Source organism: Polypterus senegalus, chromosome 14 (genome assembly GCF_016835505.1).
Source record: "Polypterus senegalus isolate Bchr_013 chromosome 14, ASM1683550v1, whole genome shotgun sequence".
NCBI lineage: Eukaryota > Metazoa > Chordata > Cladistia > Polypteriformes > Polypteridae > Polypterus > Polypterus senegalus.
Genome location: NC_053167.1, coordinates 115472504 through 115486237, shown reverse-complemented (window position 1 = coordinate 115486237; position 13734 = coordinate 115472504). Strand labels below are relative to the sequence as shown.

At 38.3% G+C, this 13734-nt stretch overlaps 1 protein-coding gene across 2 annotated transcripts in view; it reads left to right on the top strand.

Moving 5' to 3' along the window:
- Window positions 1–9046, top strand: part of LOC120514737 (complement factor H-like) — a 59787-nt gene extending 50741 nt beyond the window's left edge. For both annotated transcript variants that reach the window (XM_039735252.1, XM_039735250.1), the window contains 3 exons: window positions 1308–1433; window positions 4633–4666; window positions 8541–9046. In XM_039735252.1, coding sequence (XP_039591186.1) covers window positions 1308–1433; window positions 4633–4640 — 134 coding nt within the window. In that variant the 3' untranslated portion in view covers window positions 4641–4666; window positions 8541–9046. The remainder of the gene's footprint in view (window positions 1–1307; window positions 1434–4632; window positions 4667–8540) is intronic.
- The last annotated feature ends 4688 nt before the right edge of the window (window positions 9047–13734 follow it).

The window sequence follows — 13734 nt, the reverse complement described above, 5'->3', positions numbered from 1 at the left end:
GTCTAAACTTTTCAAGAGCTGAGGGGTCGAGATTATGTTTCTTAAGAGGGGTTTAACTACAGCAGTCTTAAGACAGTCTGGGAAGACCCCCGTATCTAATGACGAATTTACTATGTCAAGAACATTATCAATTAGCACGCCTGATACTTCTTTGAAAAACCTTGTTGGTATCGGGTCAAGGATGCAGGTGGAGGATTTTAATTGAGAGATTATTTTCTTTAAATCAGGTAAATCTATCCTAGTGAAAGAGTTTAATTTGTTTATAACAGGATGCTGGGGTTTAGGAGGATCCTTAGTGTTGGAGGGATATACTATGTTATTTCTAATATCATTAATTTTTTAATTGAAAAATACAGCGACAGCCTCACAGGTTTCACTGGAAGCACTTAGACATTATACTATAAATATAAACTCTAAACATATATATTGCTAAAATTATAATAGTGGGAAATTCCTGAACACTGAAATGCACTCACAAAATTCTAAAGTTCATAAAAAACCAAATACCAAAGGGTAAGAAACAGTTACGTAGATAAAAACACCGTTTGGTACACTAGACTGCAAAAACTCAGCAATGGAGGAATGAAACTCGATATCTCTATGATAGCAAAAGGTTAAAATGTAAACTTCTCTTTAATGTTGAAATGCTCAGGAAGTAGTTTTTTCTTTCACAAAACATACTTTCGTTTATTTTTAAGAAGTTCAAACAAGCTTCTGCAGTTCATCCTTAAATAAAATGGCTACAATAACATGAGACGTGTGCATTAGGAAGTGGCCTGATGTTGCAGCAACCCTAATAAAGAAGGCAGTTGGTGTTTTTATCAATAAACAAAAAAACAACAAAATAATGTAAAGAAAATAACAAATTCTAAAGTAGAAATTCGTGGAAATCAATGCTGAAAAAACAAGGGTTCATCTGTTGACAGCTCTGACAATTTTGTGTAAAATACGTTTTAGTAAAACGTTCTGTCATCTCTTAATGCAGGATCCCTGAATGTATAAAAACAAGGCCACCATAAAGACAGTCATCTGCCGGATATGTTATCAAAGAATGACATCACGTCCATTTTTTATTTACTCTTTACTTGGATTGTCTCTTGTAATTTTTTTCAGTTTCAGTTTTTCTGCATATGTTACCCTTTGTAAAGAAATGATTTTTAAATAAGTATGATTGCTAAGAACAGAAACCAAAATTACAAAGTGATTTTTTGTAATCTGAAAATGAATCCTTTTCCACCTACCCTGTTTGCACTCACCTGGTTTTCTTTTAAAAGCTCTTTTATGTGTTTGCTTTATTCCATTAACAGAGCCCTGCTATTTGATAATTCAGGAAAAACAAATTATACTGAAGCATGGGAATGAATTGAAACTACTCTGTCCATCTGGGAATCCAACAACAATAAGGTGTGAAAATGGACAAATACTTAATACATGTAAGTATTATACATTTATTTTAAAAAACCATTCAATTTTGCCTCTTTAAATTTGTTCTAAAACTTTACAAAAAGTACAAACTTCAACTTTTTTCTGATGTTTGATGTTAATGTACTACAATCTGAGAAAGGAGATCTATCTATAAAGGAATTTATCTTAAAAGAAGTTTACATGCAAAATTACCAATGGCACAGCTCAATCAACAAACCATAGCATCTCTTTGTTCCCAGTTGGCAGACCACATCCACAAAGACAAGACAAGAGCACAAAGTGACAAAAGGGGACAACACGTGAAGTGGCAGTAATGATGTTGGGTCAGCTTTTATCTGTAGCTTATGAGAAATTAACCAGAATGCACCTAACCTGACTTAAATAATGAATTTACAGACCAGAATCCTTTCTAAACTGACTCATTTAGAATTTATACAGAACAATAGTCAAAAATCTAATATAATCAAAGTTATTCAAACAACATATCCAGATTTCTTGTATTATACAGACTAAGTGAAAGATTCTTCCTTTTAAAGCAACTGGAAAAGTCTGTTACAATGTTCACCTTTAGATTCTTAAAACAGAAGAAAGAATTTAGTCTGTCATCACCATTCTTAGCTTTCAAGTTATACCAGTTTTTAGTCCCTTAATAAATAAAACAAGATGAATTTTGCATTCTCTTGTTTTGCATTGCCTTCAGTAGTCTAAACAGCCTCAGCGGACTTCATGTGTTTTTGGCGTCACTGTGGGGAAGTAAGATTCAGACTGCAGTACCAGGATTCAGTCATTTATGTCATTCATTCATGAAATCATTCATTTTTCACCAAATATCTAAGACCAGGTTCGAGGGCAACAGTCTTAGCCCAAATATCTCTTTTCCCAGCCACACCTGCTATTCTGTGGACTCCTGAGGCATTCCCAGGTTACCTGGGATATAATCCTTCCAGAATGCCCTGGATTTATTCCCGGGGTCTCCTCCCAGCTGGGCATGCCAATAAAACCTCCACAGGAATACATCCAGAAGACATTCGTATCAGATGCCTGAACCACCAAAGTTGGCTCCTCTCAATGTGGAGGGTCAGCCGCTCTACTCTGAGCTTCTAACCCTGTCTCACCAAAGCCCTCTCTTCCTTGTAACAGACAATCTGTCCCTTGATCGCTAAACACTGTCCTCTTCCTCCTGACATTTAGTAATAGGGTAAGGTTACTTTAAAGTTCTTCTTCAGTAGTTTCCTAGATCAGACCCTAACAAGTTTTGAAGTGACTTTTCTTGCGTTACATTGACATCAAGCTAGAGCTCTTCCTAGTAGACTCTATTAGCACCTCAGTCCTAAGTCATAGGACTCTGGGCCATCTTAACGTATGGGCACTAGCTGGGGGCCCCAGGATTATAGGGACCCACGATGTTTCTGATGCCTTATGTGTGTTTCTGTTTTACTGTCAAAACAGGGACCCCAGTGCACTGCTTTGCCCGGGGCTTATGAGGTTGTTAAGATGGCCCTGTGAACTATGATCTGTGTGATCCTTAATGTATTGGTCCTCCATGGCAGCTCCCTATTTACCATTCCCATGATGAGTTACACAGAGGACATCTGCTCCCACCTAAAGGCCTAGAATGAGAGTACTGTTCTTACTCTTGAAAAAGCTTTTAGGTCCTAACTTCTCAACCAGGAACACTTTGCACCCATCTGCCTGTGAAGTTGTCTGGTGGCTTCTTACATTTTCTGCATACCCTTAACCTTAATATGTTCCTTCCTACCCTAATATTGTGGGTGCCACTCTGTCTTTCTAGTCCTTGCTTCCCTGTATCTTTCATGTATCAACCCAATACATGATGAGCTCTAGTGACCCCTGTCTTCTGCCAGTGGAAGAACAGTCTCATTCACTCACACCCAGTGTAGGACTCTCTCTAGGGAGTTTCCCTCTCAGAATTTTCTCTTCCTTTTTCACATTGAATGGCAATCCCTTCTCAGTTGTGTAACCCATCAGAAGTCTATTAACTATATTAAACAGAACAAAAATTATTTTGCACTTACCTAGAACTAAATAAGTATAAAATACTATAATTGAATGAAAGACAAAAATATTATTACTAGCTCTGAGTCCGGACCTCAGGGAGACATGCTCCTCAGGTGACAATGGAGTGTCTGATGGGCCAAGAATACCTGGAGAACTTAGCTATAAAGCACCATGATATAATGCTAAAGATAAGGAGGGCGTGGACAGAGCACTTAGAAGAGCACTTTGATTGGATTGGTGTCTCCTGGCTGCTGACGCCCTTCAGCTTGGAGGTGTCGCCAGTGGCAAGGTTCAGATTTGATCTGGGACTTGGGTTGGCTTGCAGATAGCCAAGGGAACAGTGTGACAAATGGATTGCCTTTGACCCCAAGTGAGCCAGAGCTGGACAGTGTGCATAAAGGGACAAGCAGCTGGGAGCACATGGGTGGAATGGTGGATGGAAACAGCACTGAAGATGCCAACAGTCCATTTTTGGGGCCACCCGCCAGGCATCGGCATTAATAGGCTACTTCCATGCCTCTGTCTCTTGCATCCCTGAAACCGTTACAATATTTTTGGAAAAACAAGTTCACATTCTTTGTATTCCACAATATGTTATACTATTGCAACTGAAAATATTTTAATTTCTAAGCATACAGAAATCTATTAAACTCTTTAATCCATTCATAGAGTAAAATTAATTTGTAAAACTAAAGAGTCAAAATCTCTAATAAATGTATATTTTTTTAACACTAGATATTTAGATTCCCCTCTAAAGAGCTTTATAATCATCTTTACATATTGTGAAAATTGTGTTATTGCATCAAATATATATAAAAAAAGTGAAAAAAAAAATATTTAAAAAGAATGTTCTTCTTTGCAGAAAAACAATGAAGGTTTGTTTTCGGGAATTTCGTTTCAGTTTTCCTTCATTTTTTGTTCCCTTAACCTGCCTTTGTGTAATTTTGTAAGTTATTCTGATTTCCTCCCAGACACCAAAGTTGCCTGTTTTAGGATAACTGATGACTGTAAGTTGTGCTGTTAGTTGTGTGTGTGTGTGTTAGTCCTCTGTGAATCAGACCCTAACTCTCCAACACCCAGTACTGCTTTAGGAGAGAGCTGAGAAAATCAGTAGATGGGTAGATAACAGAATGTATTAATAAATTCAATACCATTCACCAATTAATAATATTATAAAATGTTTTGCAGGTACTTAAATCAAAATGGATAACTGCAATTGAAGGTGAGTGTACTCGGAATGACTAATTCTGCTTTTGTCTTTTAGATCGAGTATACTGTATTGTATTTATCTTTGTGTGAGAGAGGACATCCAAACAAAGGCCGAGGAAAAATATCTAGAAATTATTTTTATGTCATAGGTGGATTAGAAAAGCCATCTCATTGCATTTAGTCTGGAAGTTATGCAATTATCCAGGATAACTGAAAAGAAATGTAATGTTTTTTAAAACAAATATCTAGAAATTCAAGTTGCTAACAATCTAAAATTGGAATGTTAAACAGGACAAAGTCTCTTTTAAATTGTAACAGTATTAATTTCCCCTCCGTGAACTCAAATTGTTTCAGGTTGATGGTGACCTCAAGCTGTCCTTCTATTTTAGAGTAATTCAATCCGTTATAAGTGCCTGGTTAAGTGGTCTGATAAATCCAAATTAAAGAAGCTCCAGCAGGTGACCAGATAGGCAGGCTGATGTAGATGGCCTAAAAAGCAAGTACCACGATGCGAGACTGAAAAAACTGGGACTCATCTCAGGGGAGGACAACCTCTCTTACCTGCAGCATTAAATCAGAGAGGACAGTCACCTTACAGACTCACGCAGAATGAACCAGCAGCTCTTTCCTCCACAGTGTATACAGCTTTTTAACAAAATGCATAACTGGTGGGATACGCATTTAGGATCACAGACAGTGTCACATGTGTGTGCTTATATAAACATGACAAAAAAAAAAGGTTTAAATATTTGTCTTATTTTGCACAGAAGATTATCACACTACATGTATTATACCTGAAAGAGGAGTAACATACACTGTTCTTGACAGCAAGGACTTCAGGGGAAATGTTGGAGTGTCAACTGGGCCGCCCTGTTTACTCCTTTGATACAAGAACAAAATAACAAGAGTGCGATGGCACAAACATAGAACAGAAATCAATAAAGCTGTTGGTTATTATAACGTTTCTTAGTTAGGTTTGCCAGGCTTGCTGTTGGTCTTTCCATTGATGGGTTGTCTTCCCGAGTAAGCCGCCACCTCCCAGGTGCGTCCTCTTTTTATTGGTGCTCGGCTAGAAGGGGCGGGGTTAGTTGCCCTCACTAGGAAGTGGGTGTAAATGGAGACAAGGTGGTTAGCGATTGCACCCCCTGGTGTCCCTGGGTGGTGGAGCTTACCTTTGAGGTGCCAGGAAGGTGGCGCACATGCCTGACAACACACATCCTATAACCAACACCATTTTACAAATGAAAATTGTTGCTTCATATTTTGATATAAAAATAAGTAACCTCCTAGATAATCACAGAATGGAGAACGAAGCTACAGTTTATACAGAAAACATGAAGTAAACTGACAATTTGGTAGTAAAAAATCATTTAAGGGACATTGCTGTCGTGGATTCACTGCCTTGTTTAAAATGGTTACTTATTATTAAAAACAGGTTCACTTCCCAGGTCCTCCCTGCATGGAGTTTGCAGGTTCTCCCCATGTCTGCATGGGTTTCCTCCTGGTGCTCCGGTTTCCTCCCACAGTCCAAAGACATGCAAGTTAGATGCAGTGGAGATCCTAAATTGGTCCTTGTGTGTGTGCTTGGTGTGTGTGTGTCCTGCGGATTTGTTCCTGCCTTGCACCCTGTGTTGGCTGGGATTGGCTCCAGCAGACCCCCCAAGACCCTGTGTTAGGATGTAGCGGATTGGACAATGACTGACTGACTGACTGACTGACTGACTGTATTGGTTTCTTTATAATTGTACAAATAGGTGCAGTGTTGAAAATGTATAATATAAATATTTGTACTGTATACATAAATACGTATGTGTATATATGTGTATACTTTGATTTATATTAAACTATATTTTGGATTAAATAGATTGGTTTTACTGTATGCTTAGATAACCCTTTTAGATATATACAGTAAATTGTTTTGAAATGCCCATTTGAATGCATTAATATCTTCATAAATACAGTATAGACTACGTTGTAGTTTGAATAAATCATTTTGGATTTACAGATGGACACTGCGTCAGCCACATACAATTATCATCTCAGTTTTGTTTCATTACTGTTTAAACGTCATTGTCATTACTGTGCAGTTTTTTATGGCAGAGTTCCACACCAGTCAAGCATGTTTTATTTTGAATGTCAGGCTGCTTGGACTCCTTGTTTATAAAACATTTTCTTTTACTTTCATTATTTTACAAATTACTCAGATCCACGCTCCTCATCTCCCACTGGCTTTTTCCATCTTGCTTCTCTCCACTCTGTACCTTCTCGGAAGCCACTTTATTATTCACACTCAAATGTTAATATTTCAATGTAGATTTCTTGATATGTCACAAGCTGTTTAATGCAGCATGATTACATTCTTGTCTCACTTGATGAAAAGTTATCTTTGTAACTCTGTACACAAACAGGAGCTAGAGATGTTAAACTACAACAGTAAAATGGTACACCTTAAAAGCTGTTGAATTTAAGTAAAGTGACATTATGCTCATACTACATACTGCACTAGTAAGACCACATCTGGAGTATCATGTGCAGTTCTGGTCACCGCGGTTCAATAAAGACATAGCAGCACTTGAAGCCATGTACTGGAGAGCAACCAAGTGCATCCAAGAACTTAAGGACATGTCCTACTGTCACGGACTCGTAGTCTCCAGCAGAGGAGACTGAGTGGGGACCTAATCCAGATTTTTAAAATCCTCAGTGCCATCGATAAAGTAGATCAGTCTTTCAGCTTACCAACTCAAGGACATCAGTGGATTTTAATTGAAAGTGTTTTAAATATGAAGCCAGGAAGCACTTTTTTACAAAAAGAGTTCTGGGACTCTTGTGAGACAAGGCATTGAAGCAGAAACTTTGACAACCTTTAAGAAGATTCTGGATGAGATTTTGGGACAGCTTAGCTATTAGATAAACAAACGGGCTTGATGGACGGAATGGTCTCCTCTCGTTTGTCAAATTAATTTTGTTCTTATGTTCTAAAAAACAGCAGGCTTCTTGTGATAGTCTGTACATTAAACTAATGCAGAAGTTCACCAAGTGCCAGCATATATACTTTGATTGCATTTTGGCATTATTGTAATCTAAATATTAAGATCTCACAAAGAAATCATGTTTACACACCTCTTCTAAATATCTGGCTTTTTGCTGTATGTGTACGTGTCACTTTCTCGCCTCATTACATATTAGTGTTTTATTGTTAATCTAATGCCTCATAAGCGGTGAGAGTTCTTCACTGCCTCTCATGCTGCAGGACACACTGGAGCTGCCTGGCTGTGTTTGACTGATTTCCATCATCAATGATAAAGAATGGTCACAAGACTAACAATTGAGCAATGGATGCTCATTTCATTTCAGAAATAACAGATTTATTTCTCTTTACATTACATTATGCCAATCCTACACTCTCACGTTTACACAACAATTCAAATGCGATAGATAGATAGATAGATAGATAGATAGATAGATAGATAGATAGATAGATAGATAGATAGATAGATAGATAGATAGATAGATAGATAGATAGATAGATAGATAGATAGATAGATAGATACTTTATTAATCCCAAGGGGAAATTCACATGCTTAAAGAGCAGTATGTGCGGTGTGGGGTTCTGTTTTACTGACACGTCTTTTAACAAATCAAATGTTAATTTTCCACAATGATTACTCTTTAGTCAATGACAATCATTTGGGGTTAAGGGTAGGGTTATAATTATAAGGTGATTAAAATTAAAGTTATAGTTACTCCTTTATATTTTAAAAATAACGCAGCTTGTCTAATCTCTACAGAGAAATTCCAGCTGTGTAGCCCATTGATGTGTACAGCTACTGCATCATATTATATTATCATCATATATTATATAATAATTTTTTTCTTTTATTCCTTAGGGCACAAATGCCGGAGATAATCCATGGTCTTGGAAAATACATTCAGTTATCTTAGGCTTTTGTGTTATTCAATGTTGTGAACATTAACCATCTGAGAAGTCTGTTATATTTTATTCATTGGATTAATTGTTCTGCGGTGGGCTGGCGCCCTGCCCGGGGTTTGTTACTTGCCTTGCTCCCTGTGTTGGCTGGGATTGGCTCCAGCAGACCCCCGTGACCCTGTTTTATGATCTAGCGGGTTGGATAATGGATGGATTTATTGATTGTTTTAACTGGAGTAGTTTTATGTGTCTCAGTTTTAAAATAATTTGTACTTAAAGTATATTGCTACTAGGAAGTATAGTTAAAAACAGTATAATGATTGTGAAAAAATCTCTCTCAAAAATGCATCAATATATTTGACCACACTGTAATGTAATGAACTTAAAAACAACAAAACACCTCTGCAATGTAAGAGTTGGCTAATCAATGGTGTATATCTCAAAATAAAAATGATGCTCCCAGTAGTTACAGTGGCTTTTTTGTTTCCCAATAAATGAAAGCTGTTAGGTCTAAATGTTCAATTCAGTTTTTATTTTTATGTTATTCATTTCTCCTTGTATGTAAAGTGTATAGATGGTCTGGATTAGAATATGAATAACAAGGTGGTTACATTTGCAGACCAAACCAAGTGAGGTAGAATGCAATATGATCTGGAATCCATTGAATCATTACAGAGGGTCTTGGACAGCATACAGGCTTGGGCAGGTGTGTTGCAGATGAAATTTAATGTCAGTAAATGTAAAGTATTACACGTAGGAAGTAAAAACGTTACATTTGAATCTCTAGTGTGAGGTCTGAAAATGGAAATTACACCTTATGTAAAAGATTTAGGAGTCGTAGTGGGCTTGACCCTATAAACTGCCAGACAGCATACAGAAGCAATCAAGAAAGCCAATAAGATGTTAGGTTATGTATCACGATGAGTGGAGTACAAGTAAAGGGACGTCATGCTTAAGCTATATCAAACACTAGTCTGGCCTCACCTAGTGTACTGTTTGCTGTTTTGGTCTCCATATTATTAAAAAAAAACATAGCAGCACCAGAGAAAGTCCAGAGAAGAGCAATTAGGGTGATTCTGGGCCTAAGAGGTATGAGCTATGAGGAGAGATTGGAGGATGAGATGCTTTTCAGTTTTAGGTAAGCAGAAATTAAAGAAGGGACCTGAATGTTTAAAAATATAAAAGTAATTAGCAGAGTTGATTCCTTGAAATAAATCCTTCAACAAGAACACAGGTTGAAACTTGTTAACGTCAGATTTTGCACATTTTAGAAAGTTTATCTTCATACAGATAACCGTAAGCAGCTACTGTAGGGCACAGTCCCAATAAAGGACTTCTCATCATATTTCAAAAAAGGTGCTCACATCGGACGGCAGCCCCACCAAGTGCCAGAGTGGGTAAGTAGCTACCAGGTTCCAATAATGCCATAACGGTTTAAAGAGAGGCAATGTGGTATGGCCAAGAGCCCAGCACAGTTTCCCTTCTCTATCAGATGACAACACAGGTCTCCCACATTGAACAGATGGCGTCTGTCATGATCTGATTTGGAAATTATTTTTTTGTCTGATTCTGGGACTTTTCATTTTCACTGTTACTCATGTTACTCATGTTTTGAAGACCAAGGAATTCATTTTTGACATTTCCTTTTCAATTAGGGTTATTTTTGAATAATTTTTCATGATATTAAAAGTGAATCATGTTTCTCCTCAATGCTCTCAAACTCGGGCCTGTTTGTTCAAGATTGTGGTTTCACAACAAACATTTGTCTTTCCTTTCTTTATTGTGTTTGAATGAATTATGACTCCATTCTGCTTACATGTTATTTCAGCCCCACTGACTATGATTATTGTCACAGGTATTAACAACAACTTTTTATTTCTATAGCATGTTTTCATACAGATCATGTAAGCATAAAGTGCTTTACAGGATGAAGAAAGAAAAAAATCTAAAAATAAAATTAGGCAATACTAATTAACATAAAATAAAAGTAAGGTCCAATGGCCAGGGAGGACAGGAAAAAAAAAACTCCAGACAGCTGGAGAAAAAAACAAAATCTGCAGGGGTACTGAGGCCACGAGACCACCCAGCCCCAACTAGCCATTCTACCTAACATAAATGATCTCAATCAGTCCTCATGGTTTTCTGGCTCCATGTGGAAGAACTAGATGATGATGGTCATGTGGACCTCTGGCCTTCAAGCTATCAATGTAGGGACAGCACAGTGCTTTGATCAGGTGGGGGTGGTGCAGATCACCATGACAGAAAAATGGGGGGATTACATTTTAGTTTCTTGATCTTTTTTTGATTTCAATACAACTCCTGATTCCAATTTCCAATTTGACTGCTGCCACCCACCCTGAGTAGTCAATACAAAGTCTTACCAGAAATACCTGAGGCTGCCAGAAAGACCTCTGGGGGGTGGAACACCAGCCCCGGAAAGGGGAGAGTTGTCTGCGTGAACCACTGACTTTGTGAATAGTGGGCAAGCGGGTGAGCCCCTCAACGTGACAAAAAACAGCCATGAACCTTTGTAATCAAATACAAAACCTCTGTGTGTCTAAATGTTTGCATCAATGTTAGTCAAAGGAGTAAGTTCATTGCTTGGCAGTGTCAAAGTACCTCAAAACACTCCCCAAAACCAAATTCCCAATTCCATCTCTTGCTCGTTATCTAAGCCAAGCATCACTCCTTTGCACAAACTTGCTGTATCCTCATTTAACATACCGATTGTAGAATAAACTATCACATATCAGTATCACCACCAAGCCCTCAAATCATTTTTGTGTGTCTGGAGCTGCTCTAATTAAGCAACAAGGACACCAAGCTAGCACATTCGCTAGTGAACCTTGATGGTTTGGCACCCTTGAGCATTCCATTACATTAAAAAGGATCCAGGACAGCTCTCCTACTGCTTGATCTCTTAACACGTTAAAGATGCCTCTGCTCTTCCCCTATGTGCTTCCCTCCATTAGCCCAGAAAGCTCCCATCCTTGTTTCTAGTCCTCTGTAGCCTCATTCACATGTTATCTTGAGGGTCAAGAATTCTTGGCAACTGCTGAGTCTAGTGTCCTTTAGCTTCTTGAACGAATATCACTACTGCCAAAGGCACATCATACCCTCTAGCTTTCAGGTGCTCATGTGTATAGCCTTGCCAGGATGTCTGGTGCTTACTAAGCCCTTGCAAGTGCTCTTCAGCTGCATTGAAATGATGATGTGCATCATCCCTACCTGTGAATGCTTGTTCCTCTCTCTAAAAGTCGTGTTAGGCCCTATCCCTGCTCACAACTACTAGGCCGATTATCACTACACCTATATATGTATGTAGTGCCTTGAAGCAATATTCAGCCCCAACCCTATTTGATGTAAATGGCTGTCACAACCTTAAATTTTTATTTGTAAATCAGCCACTCTTTTTAAAGTTATAAACCACTATAAAATGAAAACTTCTAAAAGTGAAATGTCAGTCATTTGTAATTATTTAAGCCCCTTAGCATTCAAGCCAATAGATTCAACTTTAGTCTCATCAGATAACCTTTGCAAATTGTTTACAACTAGAGACATTTCGTGTTTCCTGTCATGTCTTCTTCCATACCACTGTTCTACAAACAGTGCAAAGCATGGGACATTGTTTAGCTGTGAACATCCTCTTCACTTCAAGCCACTTATTTTTGTGCACGTTCAGTGTGACAATTTTCATCACAGTAGCCTCTGTAACAAAGTGCTCTTCTTGATGGTGGCCTGACCTCGGCAGTTTGGCTATAGTTTCATATATTTGTGGTTTGGATTTGACAGACTGCACTGAGTTCCGAAGTATCATGATTTAGAGTTCCAAATATGGCAAGTGGTTGTGAGGCCTCCAAATGCTCCAGAAAAGGTTTCCCTGAGCAGACCAGTCCTTCATTGCCTGTAGGAAAAGGCCTCACCCCAATGGGCTTAATCCCAGCTGCAGTAGTCTGTCTTAGGCCTCACAGACACAAAAGGGATTTCCACCTCAAAACTGAAATTAGATGATTCAAAATCAGGCCAAAAAGTTCTACAAGGAGAAGAATGACTGTAAACATGTGGCTTGTATGAATAAGGCATAATAGGGTATAAAAGGTGATTCTAAGCAAACAAATCCAAACCAATATCTAATAAACTAAATCTTTAAGACAGACAGTAATCCAATAATACATAGCGTATTCATTTACTCCAAAGCATAGAAAAATTCTCAACTGTTGAATCCTGCTTCTGGCTCAAACATAATAAATATCACAACACCGGGGCAAGCAGACACTAGAACAATATATTATGTTTTAAACAATCGATGCAATTATGTGAAACAATTGAGAAATATAATTTATTTTTGCAATCTAATTTGCAAAGGCAATGTAACAAAAATAAAGAAAAGATATATATTGTAACAAAAGGCGCTATATTGGCGCCTGACCCAACGCAGACTCACACGGGAGGCACGTATAAAAACAAATAAACTTTTATTTCTCTTCACCTGTGGGGCACATCTTCCCCGTGACTCACAGGCACAACACAGTCCCAAGCACCAAAACACCACACTCTTCTTCTTTAACCACCACTCCTCCCGGTAAGCGTTGTCCTTCTCCTCCTGACTCAGGCTCCTGGAGTGATGGCCCCTTTTATAGTCCACCCGGAAGTGCTCCAGGTGCTTGATTGCCGAGTTCCGGATGCACTTCCGAGTGTGGTGAAAACACTGCCCACAAGGGCTCAAAAGTCCCAGCTGTAGCACCTAGCCATCTAGTGTCCAGGGGGAGGTATTGCAAAGGTCATGATTGCTCCCCCTGAACATTTACAGAAGGGGCGTCCTGGCCAGGCATGGACCCCGGCCATCCGCCACAATATAATGATAAAAAATGAAAAATAATACAAATTACATTCCAAAGAAAATGATCATTCGAGTATCCAATTATTACAGAAGATCCATGTGAACATAAAATACGTGAGACACAAATGAAGCTAATCAGTCCACAGTAATAGAAAATAATATCATCAAGTTTACAATCATGTCTTTATATTTAATATACTACCATGGCTGTCCATTTGTCTGTCCAGGATTTTAAATCACCGGTAGCTCGCAAACCATTTGTCCTATTGACCTGAAATTTGGTACACATATACTACGTGACGTCTACTATCTG